The 14,373-nt window shown below is 40.0% G+C and overlaps 2 protein-coding genes across 2 annotated transcripts in view; both read left to right on the forward strand.

Moving 5' to 3' along the window:
• The first annotated feature begins 2,802 nt into the window (after positions 1-2,802).
• On the forward strand, positions 2,803-12,713 carry laynb (layilin b). Its single transcript, XM_086216205.1, has 7 exons — positions 2,803-3,374; positions 6,084-6,390; positions 6,661-6,818; positions 7,221-7,265; positions 8,103-8,180; positions 8,324-8,441; positions 9,525-12,713. Exons 1-7 carry the CDS (start codon positions 3,302-3,304, stop codon positions 9,850-9,852), a joined length of 1,107 nt encoding a protein of 368 aa, XP_086072331.1. The 5' UTR covers positions 2,803-3,301; the 3' UTR covers positions 9,853-12,713.
• A 588-nt stretch (positions 12,714-13,301) lies between these two features.
• sik2b (salt-inducible kinase 2b) overlaps positions 13,302-14,373 on the forward strand; it is a 54,608-nt gene continuing 53,536 nt past the window's right edge. The window contains exons 1-2 of the mRNA XM_086216206.1: positions 13,302-13,554; positions 13,700-13,853. Of these exons, the coding sequence (XP_086072332.1) occupies positions 13,716-13,853 (138 nt within the window). The 5' untranslated portion in view covers positions 13,302-13,554; positions 13,700-13,715. The remainder of the gene's footprint in view (positions 13,555-13,699; positions 13,854-14,373) is intronic.

The following is a 14,373-nucleotide window of genomic DNA, read 5'->3' on the forward strand; positions in this document are numbered from 1 at the left end:
AAATAACACACAGTTTAAAAGATGCAAAATCTTCAAAAGAGACCATGAAATGTGTCGAAAACAACAGAACAAAATGTTATCAGAACAGAATTGAGTAGAAATCAACCTCATTGTAAACATCACCCTGAGGCTACCCTATTATTTAATGACAGCATATGATTGGTCCAAATCTTCACTGTCTCCTCTCTCAATGATCAGCAACGGTACATGATACACAATCACATCCTAAAACAAAGAAAACAAGACCGAGGGGAGGAGACAGATTTGGTTTTGGAAGGAAAAAGGATACAGTGGGAAGATAAGATGGTAGTCTGTGGGCATGTTCATTGGAGAGAACCACTAGTGCAGCTAATGTCCCCTCAGGTTGTACATGTACAGTAACTTGTGCACAGTTAGTCACATGATGACATCATTTCAAACAATTTGCAACACTCTAAAGTTGCAGAGAAGCTATTGTATGAGTCCTCCTGAAGAAATGAAATCTAAACACAGAAAATGTAATTTACTTTTATGGATATATATAGCTGGAAAGGTTATAGTTGCTAAAAGAAATACATAGTAGTTGACTGTCATTGCACAATAATTGAATAAATTACTCTTTTCAATAAGTGAATGGGAGTTTCTTCTCTACAAAAGGAGTTTGGTGTCATCTGCTGGTCAAAAGCAGACAAAGCTCAAGTGCATTGTTCCTCTGGGTTCAAGAAACCACATGTCGTTGTCAATGCTACAACAGCACAGCGACAGAAATGGACATGAATAAATAACTTTTTTATATATTAACCTGGAAAAAACACAATACAAAATGAAGTCACATGAACCATAATTTCTCCTACACAACCAAGTGGAAAAACAAACCTCAAAGGAGGATGTCAAGTCTGCTTACAGTCTAACATACAGTACACTGTCAGTACAGTCCGACATCGAAGTCCTGCTGCGAAATTAACAGATACATTCCTACAATCATATACGGCACAAATAATATGTTGGTCTGTCACTCAACAATAAACTCAGAGCATGTGAAACTAGTGTTTACAGCAATGTCCATCCAGTAATCTAATGAACTTTTACCAGGTCACACAGTCACACATGACTATTGACCAGCAACAGAGACAGAGACAGACAGAGAGAGAGAGAGAGAGGAGGATTTTTGTAAAGTTCATTTGTAACTCTGTATGTCTACAAAGATATCAATCATCCATCCATCCATTTTCTACTGCTTGTCCTGTTAAGGGTTGCGGGGGGGCTGGAGCCTATCCCACAGCTTCACCCTGGACGGGTCACCAGTCCATCATAGGACCAACACATAGAGACAGACAACCATTCACACTCACAGTCACACTTACGGTCAATTTAGAGTATCAATCAGCCTCGTCTCCTCTTGATGTCTTTGGACTGTGGGAGGAAGCTGGAGTACCAGAGAGAACCCACACAAACTCCACACACCGGGCTGGAACCTGGAACCTTCTTGCTGTGAGGTGAAAGTGCTCACCACTGCACCACCTTGTTGCCCAGATATGAAACAGTTCTGGGAGATTATAAATAGATGCTTTGAGATGACAACTATAGCCAGATTATCAGTACAGGACCCTGAAGTGATCCAGATGTGGAATCCGCAATAATTTGGTTGTACAGCTGTTATGACCCAGTAACAGTACACATTTTATCACCTCAGCCCCATGCACGCTTCCCACACTGTATGGCCAGACTAGGGTTGTGGAGGCCTAAGCTGAGCCTGAAAGCACAGGCATGATACCAGTATGGCAAGATGTTGTAACTACCTTTACATTTTACAACACATCTCTCCATCAAATTTTTAGCCAACAATATTGCATAAGTAGATCCATCTTTCTATGTTGAGAGAAAACTGCCTTTAGTTCGAAAGAAATCTGAAGATTGCAAAGTCAGTAGAGTTACACCGTGTGGATACTCATTAAAGCGTTCAGGGCAACATTGTAATAGAATAAAGGTGATCAAAAAGAATTCATTCATAATACAACTTATCTTCCAGGACCACAGGGAGCTGGACTCAACCCAAGTTGATGCATGGCAAAAAGCTGGGTACACCCTCGACAGATCCCAGTAGGCAGATAACATTCATACTCACCATTATCCAATTTAGACTATCCAATCCAAAAATAATAATCCCTTCATGTTTTTAGGAAGTGTTTTTTTTTTTTTGGAAAGATCCTGTGGGGACAATTGCTTTCAGCTCACTCTTTTTGTGTAGTCCTGCCAAAAGATGGGCAGCACCAAAAATATTACACCCCTGGTAGAAGTAAATATGCATATACAAAGCTGAATTATATCCCTGTTACTTAGGTTGTCAGCCAATATCACTACAACATGAAAATACTTTAATTTAGTTCAATGCACAATTCAGATTAGCCTTTATGTTATGTCCAGTGTGTAGACACTTCTTTGAGATTTTGGGTCTGACAAACCAAACATGAAGAGTTACAGAGTGCCACTGATATTCTCCTTTAAGGCACCAAGAGAAAAAACCACACTTCGAGTCAAGTGTTACTATGGCAGGCCATCACTTTCTGTCTCAGCCTCTCCGCCTCGAAGTCTGAATTTGCTGGATGAAACTGAGTAGAATCATTCATCACTGTTACATAACCCACATGACTGTTCCAGACTTTCACAATCAGTCATATTCTGGAAATTAAGTCACTCTGCCTGGAGACCAAACCAAAGCAATGAACAGGAAGTATGAAGTTCGATGGGGGGGTCATCTTCCTCCTCTGCACGACTTCCCGTTCCATGTTCTCTCTCACTCTCTCCCTGTTTATCTCATCCTGTCTTTCTCTCAAGGTACCCAGACATGAGGCAAAGAAACTATTTCACACAAGATCAACATTCACCAAAACACCGAAGGAGTTTGTTTCTCACGTTTCTATGCTACGTTTTCCCAGACAGCCTCCAGTCACACGTAATAGAGTGAGAATGAGAGATAGTCGTATTTATTTTTAATATAGGGAGTATGACACATAGCTTGCGCACAAAGAAGTCTATTCATCTCATTATAACGACAAGCACCATTTTAAAGGGAAATTTGAGAGTGAAAAGCAACAATGCCTTTCAAAAGGAAAAAAAAAAATCTGGAGAATCTAACTTTTTTTTCCCTTGCCGACGCCATGTGGACGTCTTTACTGAGTCGACCCACTTTAGACTGCTGAGAAGACTTGTGCACACGCAGCCTCTATAGTTCGACTTTGTCACAAGGTTTCACAGTATCTGGCCGGTCCTCAAACTCCATTTCAAAAATAATTGTCCTGCACATTCGCGTGAACATGTAGAGATGGATTTTATGAAGCTGTTTGGCACCGTGATCGCCGTATTCTTTCACCCTGGATCCGCTTCTAAAATCAATGGTAAGAGTTCCTTCGAAGGGTCGAAAATTCCCTGCCGCTGAGACGCTGCAATGTTGAGTTTTATTCGTTCGCAAATGTTGTATTTGCTATCGATTCAACCTTTATTTTCTCGAAAAATATCCCGATATCAAACTCAGTCTCTGCGCAACAGGCGATTACTATTTTGTGAGTTTAAGATGTTTTTAATGTTATTGCGGGTCTGAAGAATCCTTTAACGGCATGAACAATAGTGTATGTGAATGATAATCATAAACAGGCTGCGGTCACACTCGGCATCAGCACGTGATGTGGTGGAAAATATCAACAGCTGCAGTGTTTTCGAGTCCGGTCAGGAGGCTCCACCATTGTTTAGATAAGAACAACGTTACTCACACTGCAGCAACTTTAATGTGAATATTAGGAGAATCTAAACCAAATTTTCCATGCAACCAAAACAATAAGTTAATGGCATAGTTCTAACAATCGAGAAATATTGATGTCCGTTATCGTATTCTTTTAAATTTAAGTATTTCATCCAGTGTGCCTAAGCCTGTGGGGCGGGACCTCTACAAGGGGCTTTACATGATACTAAAGGGTTATCAGATGAATGCAGTATGTAAAGTAAACATTTAACGTCAACAACAGTAACTAAAGGTGAGGGTTGGACGAATCACATTATATTGGCATTTATAACTGTATCGGCGAAGTTGTTCATTAATAATGGGTATCATCTGTTGTTGTAATGCCTGCAGTAAATATATGATTATTTGGCTTTTCCGTGGAAATAAAAGAAAAACTTATTCTGTCCGTTTGAACTAAATGCGAATATCACATAATACTGATTTTTTTACAGATCACAAAAAGAACAACCTAAAGCTGAGTATCAACTTTGTGAAAAGGCGAATGATAACTGTAGGCTACTGATGATCGACCACCCAGTCAGTATTATCTAAATCTCCATCAAACAATACTGAGAGATGTACAGTATATCAGCATCTGGAATTGGTTTTAGTATTATTTAATTAATTGAGTAAGTATTAAATAGTTACATGACTGAATAAAGAATACAGATTTTTGTTCTGATAGTTCTCTAATGACATAACAGGGTGGCGGCACGGTGGTGCAGTGGTTAGCACTGTCTCCTCACAGCAAGACAGTTCTGGGTTCAAGTCTCGGCTTGGGCACAGGATCTTTCTGTGTGGAGTCTGCATGTTCTCCCTGTTCCTGCATGGGTTCTCTCTGGTACTCCAGCTTCCTCCCACAGTCTAAAGACATGCAAATGGAGACTAGGCTGATTGGATACTTTAAATTGACCGTAGGTGTGAGTGTGAATAGTTGTCTGTCTCTATGTGTTGGCCCTGTGATGGACTGGTGACCTGTCCAGGGTGAACCCCTCTCGCCCGTAGCCACTGGGATAGGCTCCAGCCCCCCACGACCCTTAATAGGAATAAGCGGAAGACAATTCAACCCTCAATTAAGTTTTACAGACAGCAAGTGATGCGAGATGGGTAATTGTAACTCCTTGCTCCTGGCATCTATTGTGTACTTCTTGAAACTGGCAGTTAACAAGAACATTTCATGAATGAGGCCCATTGTCTTGAAATGCACTTTTATTGCCTTTCTAATATTTTCCTTTTTCTGTATTCCTTTACCCCTATGGAGCCCCGTGGGTTGCCTTGTGTCTGAATACATGAAGTGAAGTTCATTTGTTTTTATGTCAAGCATAAAAAAAAAATGTCAAACATCAAAAATAGCTGAGAAGTACCTATCACTACCTATCAGCTATCACCCTATTGTGTGTCAATTACTAGGGTTTTTTGTTCATTTTTAAAAAAGCTAAGTCAAATGCCATGTGTCCAAAACCAGTAATTGACATAATCAAGTCATTAATTTAGCTATTCATTGCGCTGCCAACAGTGTTATTTTCACTGTCAGTCACAACACACACCAGCACCGGATCTGTTATGATTGTCACTAGGGCAGTCTAGAAAGAAAAAAAAAAAAAAGGGTATTTTTAGGTTTTCGACAATCATATTCCTTACTCATCATGTTGCAGGATCTGAGGGAGGACTTGTCATAGCACAGCAAACCTCAAATTCTGGTGCCTAATTTCACATGAGTATATGTTACTGTAGGTTTTTTTTAAATCTCTTCTCCCATGTGGGTGCTACAGGAAATCTTTAAAGACCGGTCAGAAATATGTATTTTGTTTTTGTTCTTGCAGTTGAAAATTTTCCTTCAGCTTCAGTGTCAAGAAGGATGTGTGCAGAGTTGGATACTCGGTGGCTGTTTTTCCTAATATTTAATGAAAGTGTAAATTTTCATTGTGCTTATTGAAAGTCTGATTTTAAGATTAAGGTTCTTCGAGTTATAAATAGGATTTGTGACAGCACAATTGGTTTGATGGTATGATATGGAAACAAACATCAAATGCACAAACAGTGGAGAATAGGTTTTACAGGAAAGGAGGAGGCATCTTGTATTTAGTGGTTTAACTGAAAAATATTAGTTGACTTTTTCATTCTTGATTTTGATTCAGAAGGCGAGGCAGCATTTTAAGGATTTCAATGTTAAAAAACATGTCAGAGACATATTATATGGTAATCTTTTTTGTGTATTTGTTGTATGCATTAATAGATGTGTGAATGTGAATGATATTAAAAGAATAGAAGTTCTCAATTATCTTTTTTTTTCTTTTTTTTTCTTCCTGGTGCTGATTTTGGTTTCTAGGCCAAAGGATTTGCCGCCGCGGGACAGAGCGCCCATGCTATAAGGTGTCCTACATCCAAGACAGCAGGCGGAGGCTGACCTTTGAAGATGCAAGGCATGCCTGCAGGTTGGATGGAGGCGAGTTGCTCAGCATTGAGACAGAAAGTGAGCAGCGGTTGATAGAAAGGTTCATACATCAGCTACACGCTGGAGATGGAGACTTCTGGATTGGGCTCCGACGCAGCCCACAGCGCCTCAAGGCTGAGACCACCAGCCCAGGCTGCCCATCCCAATACTACTGGCTTGATGGAAACAGGGCTAAGTTCAGGTCTGTTCACTTTCCTCTACTTATGCAAGCAAGAACAGTTCCTTCCATGTGCTGTATGACTGTCCCTGTTGATTCCAAAAAAACAGACATCCAGGGACACTGTACACGAACAAAGAAATATTTGGAAAAAGTCCAGAGTTAGTTGTGACAACAAACTAAGGTTTATTGGATTATATGGTGCATGTGTGGGGGTAATGAAATGCTTAGAGTCATTTGCAATAATTATAAATTAGATGTGAGTGCAAAATTTTGCATCACATATGATTTCAGGAATTGGCATTGGGATGAGCCGTCCTGCGGTGGGGAAATGTGTGTGGTTCTGTACTACCAACCCTCAGCACCACCCGACGAAGAAGGTCATTTCCTGTTCCAGTGGAATGACGCCAACTGCAACTCCAGGAACAACTACATCTGCAAATATCCAGAACGTAAGCTAGTGGATCACACACACTGGGGCAGATGCACATGCCTGTTTGGTTGAGAGTCATTGAAGTGTGGGATTTGTTTAGATCTTAAATCAACACATTAGATTTTCCATCCACCCAAAATGAAACTTCTGCTGTCTGAGCTTACTTGAACCATCATTTAAAACATTTAGAAAATTAAAGGTTACATGGAGTGTCTTGTAATTGTTGGTCAACTTGATTGTGTTTTTTAAATTTCTTTATGGGATTTTTCTTACATTTCTACATCATGTGTAATGTGTATGTCTTCTGGATATGTGTTGTTATGCATTCATGCTCTCTTTATCAGTGTTTTACAACAATGCATAGTGCTGTATGTATAGCATTAAGCGGGTGAAGTGAACGTCTTTTCTTTGTTGTTTACAGAAAATGTACCAGCGGTTACTGATGGAGGGAACATAGCACATGCAGGTACAACAAGTACTTGAACACCCACTCATACTGCCCCAGCATGTACAATTTTCTGTGGCGCCATTTATGCACCTTTATCTGTGTAATGAGTGACTGAATTATAAATGTATTCTCTCAGATGTTCTATACAGTGTATCAGGAAAACAGTTCCTATTCATATGAAGAAACTGTTTTTTTGAGACTTTTGGTGTAAAGTCAGTACAACACGGAGAGCAGTACAGTGTATGCCTAAGATATATTGTTGATAGTGTGATCACATGCACTCACAGTACAGCTCACGTAACAAATTATCTCAGGAGTTGTGTGAATACAGGAGTTATAAAGATGCTTTGATTCATCCAAGGAGGGCCACTGACCAAAAGTCCATCTGTCTTATAGATAGATAGATAGATAGATAGATAGATAGATAGATAGATAGATAGATGGATGGATGGATGGATGGATGGATAGATAGATAGATAGATAGATATCTATATCTATAGATAGATATAGATATGTATATATATTTAGAGAGCGAGAGAGATAAATAGATGTACTTTTGATCAGTGGCCCTCCTTAGATGAATGAAAGCGTCTTCATAAGTCCTGGTTTCACACAACTCCTGAGATAATTTGTTGCGTGAGCTGTACTTTCACAGAAGTGCTCACACTATCAACAAGAAAAAGATTCGAATATGCTCTGTGAGTGAATTACATTGATCACATCTATTTTAATATTTAAAAATGTAATCATATATTTTTTGCTAATTTTGCCTTAAATTAGCAATTAATATTTTACCAGACATCAAGGTCTAATATTATATTTACAGTTTTTAATAACACTTTCTCAACACTTCAGGTCCAACATGGAGGCCAAAGTTATTTTCAACCACAGACAGTGATGAGAGGATAAAAATAAGACAGCCTGAATCATCTGGTAGGAAAAAAATACACTTTCTGCAACCTTGACTATAGAAAAATACCTGTGTTTGTTTGTTTTTATGATCTGTTAAATTATATGAACTGATGGAAAAAAGGACTATAAATGTAATTTTAGCGAAGTATTTTTTTCCTCTTCAGTGTCTCTTTCAGAAAACTCCCCATATGTTTCCTACATCCTCTATGCAACTATTCCTGCTCTGTTGCTGCTGCTGTTTGCAGTTGCTGGGTTTTTCTGCTACAGACAACATGCTAAGAGGTAAAAGCAACAACATAAGCATGACCAGCCTTAACTCAAATATGAAACATGTTGCTTGATGCAGAGGAATTCAAATTTCATATTAAGGGAGATATTTTTGCAGAAATAATCTCATATATGCAGAGAACAAGTGAATTTATTGATATATTTGATGAATTTAGCACATCAATGCAGCTTTTCTCCAAAGACATAAGTGCTGGCACACGCTTCCTTAAGGAATAGCAGAATAAACTTAAAGTTACATTGGCCCTGAGAGATAAACAAACTTCAGCAGAATAGAACATAACAGGCAAAATGCAAGCAGATTACTATTTTCATCAATTTAACAACATGTAGGCAACTTTTAGAAAGAAGCTGCAAACTTAAACAAAATACAGAAACACTGCAAAACCAGGGGTTCCCAAAGTAATGGTGATTAGAGTATCCGATTAACCTCGTCCCCTCTTGCATGTCTTTGGACTGTGGGAGGAAGCCGGAGTACCTGGAGAGAACCCACGCAGGCACAGGGAGAACATGGAGACTCCACACAGAAAGATCCTGTGCTCGAGCCGGGGCTCGAACGTGGAACCTTCTTGCTGTGAGGCGAAAGTGCTAACAACTGCACACACCGTGCCACCCCTTTTTAGAAGTTTCTTAAGATAAAAATAGTATAACTGAAATAAAATTAGCTGTTGAGTTTTTAATCAATTTGAATTTGGCCTTTCAGTGCTTGTGTATACAAAGTTAATATGCTTCAACCACCTCCAAGATTATGAAGGGTCTCTGGGACAAACTGGCAAAGAAAAAAACAAACACTGTAACAACAACAACAAAAAAACAGGTGCAGGAAAACAAGTTTATGAAGACATGTTCATGAAATTTCCCCCTTCTGGAAAAACTTCTATTGTGCTCATCCAATGGAATTTGCCGCATTTGTAGCACTTCTTCCTAAATGCTGCCCATTGTTGATAATGAAATTTCTTTCATTTGTTTATGTTTCATCTGGCTGTATGTGCTGAATTCTTAGGACAAAACATTCTGTTACTGAATCGCATATTTTCCATACTGTTAATCCACTGGATTCTGTGTCTCCTTCACATTCAGGAAGAAGAGAGAGACTGGAAGTTATACAAGCAGAACAAAACCTTGGATGCCATCAGCAGCTTCACCTTGCTCTGTCATAGGACCTTATGCCTTCAGCGACATTACCAAACTGCCTCACGTTGCTCCAGACATAAGCCTGCCTGCAGACATCATGACAAAGTACTTGAGTGCTACTTCCCAGGACTCCCAGTGTGACGATTATGAGAATTTGTCATGTGTGGACAGACAGAGTGGCTTTGTGACCAATGATATCTATGAGACCTGCAGAGCTCAGAATCAGCATGGCCACACTCAAACCGGTTGGGTGGAAAATGAGATCTATGGATAACACTGCTGATTCTTATCTGGTCTCCCTGAGAATCCATCTCTCACATACCAGCTGATGAACACGACCCAGCTCGAGAGCCATCCCCTTTTGTCTTCTATAACCTTCTTGTGTGGTGCAGGGTATGTGACTGTGACGTTATGGAATTGTATTACGTGAACATGGATCTCTCTGCTATGTGTTTTTAGTGTTGCATCCTGACCATCCAACTCATGATGATGTAGTTAGTGTCATGTTTAAAGCAGGATTTCCCAGATCTTTGACAATTATGAACCCACATTTAGGTCTTAAATCTCTTACAGTGCCACTAATTGTATTCTCAAGCTGTCATGTGAATCTTTGCTTGGTAAAGTTGTAGAAGATTAGATGGACTGTTAAATTTGTAATATATTCAAAATCTATTAAATACAATTTATTACTACAGAGGACACTTGCAGAGGACATTCCTCTGCCCAGGTGGTGTGACTTTCTAAGATCCAGATCTTAGTTGGATTACAAAATCATTAAGTATGGTTCCTCATACCATAAAATTCAATGAAGTTCCATCCGCAATTCTATTCTGCTGATAGATAAAAAGAAAAGGTGATCACATTCCTACTTTGGCAGAAGAAAAGTCAAGTCAGTTGTATATATCATGTGCTAAACCACAGCAAAAGCTATCTCGTGACACTTTACAAATAGAGCAGGTTTAGAAACACATTCTTTCAAGGAATATACACCTAATGATTCTCCATCAGCAAACACTTATTGCAACAAATGCAACAAAAACCAAAAACCCACACTCAGTGGGAACGGCCGTCTGCATTGACAGTTTGGGGGGAAAGACATTGGGCTAAAGGGGGCAAAGACAAAGATATGGATAAGGGAAAGGGACAGATAGAAAAATAAAGAGAGGAACAGAGACAAAGAGAGAAAGAAGGGGAAGAGAGGTTTATGGACAGACAGAGGACATGATCAAGACAGGAGCAGAAAGAGGAACGGAGAGAAAGACAGGTACAGGGGACGAGGAGGGTTAAGACACAAAACAAACAATAATGAAAACAGCTGCAAGAATAGAAGTACAAAAGCTTACAATATAACTTCTAGCCACCTTTGCAACAAACTTAAGCATAATACAAGCATTAATGTGCTAGCACTGATACTTAGACACACATAATGCTGATGTCAATGTTAGTACCATACTAAAAACTGTTATGAATACTCCTAATGCTGATACAAGAGAAAGGCATTTCAGTTTTTGTATAGTATATGCTATTATTTGCAAATTTAACACATAGCACTGAGAGCAGCTGCATCTGATGACATTTGTTTTGGGCTAATTGGTTGTAAGACAAACTATTGGACAGATCAGATGTTGGCACTTGATGAAACGAAAACCAAAGTCCCATCATATATTTAATACGGAGGGGAATATGAATGTACAGTAACAAAGCAATACGTCCATTAGATGTCAACACATTTCACTAAAATGTCAACCCCATGGTGGTATTACAGGATCATAGAGGACAATAGGATTCAATCCTCCATGGATCATGATTATCTGTATCAAAATTTCATGGCAGTCCATCTGAGAGTTGTTGAAATATTTGAGCGAGGAACAAAGATTTGGACGCCATCCAACACAATACACAAACAGCATAAAGAATACCCAGACACAAGTTCCCTCGATCCTTCACCAGGTCCTGGCCCCAACATGATCAAACTCTACCTTAGCTAAGCCAGTTATGCAAGAATAGATGTTCTTATTCTGCTCTGTTTGCTTCCATTCATTTCAGTGGTATGGTTTTTACCATCACTTCTGAAGAATGATGTAACTTCACCGCAGCACTGTGAACTTACATCTCTAAGTACATCCTTGCCTTTGATTTCAAAGACGCATTAATAAACCACATTAATAAGCAAGCTAGGCCATGCTGCTATATTTGGGATAGTGGCTTGCACATTTAACCTCACAGAATAAATGCACATATTCAAGGTTTTCAATAACCTTGCTTATGCAAGGTTATTGAAAACAATCAGGAGTGAAACTACTCTGTTATTGTCCAATCATATCACCAGATATTATGAGACACAAGGACAAAAAGATCCTGTTGGTGCTCTACAGCTTTCCCATTCCTATGACCTTTTCTCCAAACCTGAAGCACGGAGTCAGCCGTGTGTATGGTTTCCTGTTTGGACTCTGACGTCAGGGAACAGGATAGTCCATGTGGAAACAATGATGACAGAACACTAGTGGGCTTTCTTAACTCCACCTGGATGTGTAAGAAACTGAACACTACCACTGATCTTAACAGTATACTAAATTTTTAAGAGGAATGAATTTTGGATATACTGTATCATGGATTCATTTATCAGTGTTTGGTTGTAAAAGCACATACATGTCTTGTAAATTTGTAAAATGATCACTGTTGTGCATAACTCAAGAATGATTGTTTTCCTTCTATGTGTGTTTGTAATGAGTGGGCTGCTGGGTTTGTGTCGTGGAAAGATGTAGCAAGCCCAGTAAGGAGAGGCTGAGTATGTTCTTGGAGAATGTTCGACAGGAAATGCCAAAAGCACATCTGGAACTCTTACATTCAGGAAGTCTATGCGTGACAGTGGAGGCCTTTGGAGCACAGCTCTGCCTTCACGATTCGCAATCCACTGTTCTGCTGGCAATTGTCCCTGCTGGAACAAATTCTATGTGTGTGTTTTATTACAAATGTGATGCCAAATAAAGTTCTGTTAAATGATTGTACTTGTATATCTTATTTAGTATGTGGATATAATATATTCAAGCTTATGTATAGAGTGAACATTTGTGTGGCACTGCATGAATGTGAGAGTAAAATGCCTGCTACTGAAACACATACTATTTACTGAGAACAGCACTTGAAATGGAATGTATTGTCTTGTTTCTATTTTTGCCAACAGATGGTGCTGTTATGTAGCGGACCAAAGTATGTGTGGCTGATCAAATGTCTGGTTTCACATGAGGTCTTTGCATGTTCCCTTATATAATATCTTACATGAATTTGGTATCTAAAGTAGAAGACCTTTTTTTTTTTCAAGGAAACTTGGGAAAAATAGCATGTTTTTTTGTCCTGTGCATTTTTGCAATGAATTCAGTGCATATGTATTATAATCCAAACACAGTTCATTTAATTATTTTTCTTTCAATTTTGCAGTGCATTTCATGTACATGTTACAATCTCAGGTTATTGAAATGAAATAAACATGCCCGTTTCTCTTTGAAAAACCAGAGGCGTACTAAACACCTGCATGGCAAAACTTCAAAGTTACCTCTGCGTGCAATCAATGAGGGCAGGCAAGCAAACAAATTTCAGAATAGCAATTTTACCGGTTGACGTAAGAGGTGGGTCTGGTTGTCCTGGCAACCAATTGGCACTGAAGTGTGGAGCGGCTCCATGGCCCCGCCCCCTGTACAAATACCCCTATGGCTTTGACGTCAATACACGTCAACCAGAGAACATGATGCCTCTTTGCAAGTGAACTCGTGTGCTGTAGCTGATAGAGGCACCTCCAGCTGAAATATTATCGCTCTATTGTACCGGACGACGTGGTGTGACAACCCCCGGGCTCAGCAAATGGCCTGCTCCGTATCGCCGCGCTGACGGACGGAGAGTGTCGCCACATTGGCAGGGCGACACGGGAATCAACTTTGTCTATTTTTAATGGACACGCTTCGAGCAGTGGCGGCTGGCGGTTTGTTTTCCTTTCGTCTTTATCTGTAGCAGCTCAAGGAAGCCTGTGTGTGTGAGAGAGTGAGAGAGAGAGAGTGTGTGTGTGTGTGTGTGCGCGCGTGTGCTCACCCCCCCCGTCTGGCTACCTCCTACTCTTTCACAAACAGTCCCGTTCAGAACAGCATGGTCATGGCTGACAGTGTCCAGAAACCGCTGATCCGGGGTCCGGTCCGAGTGGGCTTCTACGACATCGAGCGCACTTTAGGAAAGGGCAACTTCGCTGTGGTGAAACTGGCCCGACACCGCATAACCAAAACCGAGGTGAGTAAAGTGTCCTTTTCAGAACTTGTTAGCCTAGAAGCTAACTTAGGCTACTGTTCACTTGAGTTATATAACTTTTATGCACTAGTTGACACCTCAGATATTCACAGGGGATACCAAAATGCTGTCCACATCATGCACTAATAGAAACTTGGATCAGGTAACTGCCGGCTGTTCCCGTGTGAGCCGTGTGTTTGAATCCTGCAGGTACAGAAGTACTGCAACCTCGGCCAAGATCACAGTCGCTGAGAGTGTTGACCAACTCTGCTGCTGCTGGGAAACTGTAAACATGCATTCATTCTTTCGTTCAATCCAACATCCTTCACCTGTATTTCTCTTTGGTAATGACCTAGACAGTGCAACAGTGTACTAACTCTGCTTAGGTGTAAACATTTTCAGTATCTGGGGCATGCAGCATGAGTTGGTGGTCCTATTATGTAATCTAAATAATGATGTGATTTAGTGGTTTCTTGTGCCAGCAGTTCCGAGAGCTTTGTGAAGGTCTGTAATTGGGAAGCGA

This window comes from Aulostomus chinensis, chromosome 10, assembly GCF_037954235.1.
Source record: "Aulostomus chinensis isolate RoL2024-O1b breed Wild chromosome 10, RoL_Achi_v1.0, whole genome shotgun sequence".
In the NCBI taxonomy this organism is placed as follows: Eukaryota; Metazoa; Chordata; class Actinopteri; order Syngnathiformes; family Aulostomidae; genus Aulostomus; species Aulostomus chinensis.

What these genes read in the sequence shown, in the direction of transcription:
- laynb (XM_086216205.1), top strand. Translation starts at nt 3,302, where the DNA reads ATGGATTTTATGAAGCTGTTTGGCACCGTGATCGCCGTATTCTTTCAC. An exon ending in AAGACAGCCTGAATCATCTG is followed by an intron (nt 8,181 to 8,323) that starts GTAGGAAAAAAA and finishes TTTCCTCTTCAG; the next exon opens with TGTCTCTTTCAGAAAACTCC. An exon ending in TACAGACAACATGCTAAGAG is followed by an intron (nt 8,442 to 9,524) that starts GTAAAAGCAACA and finishes CTTCACATTCAG; the next exon opens with GAAGAAGAGAGAGACTGGAA.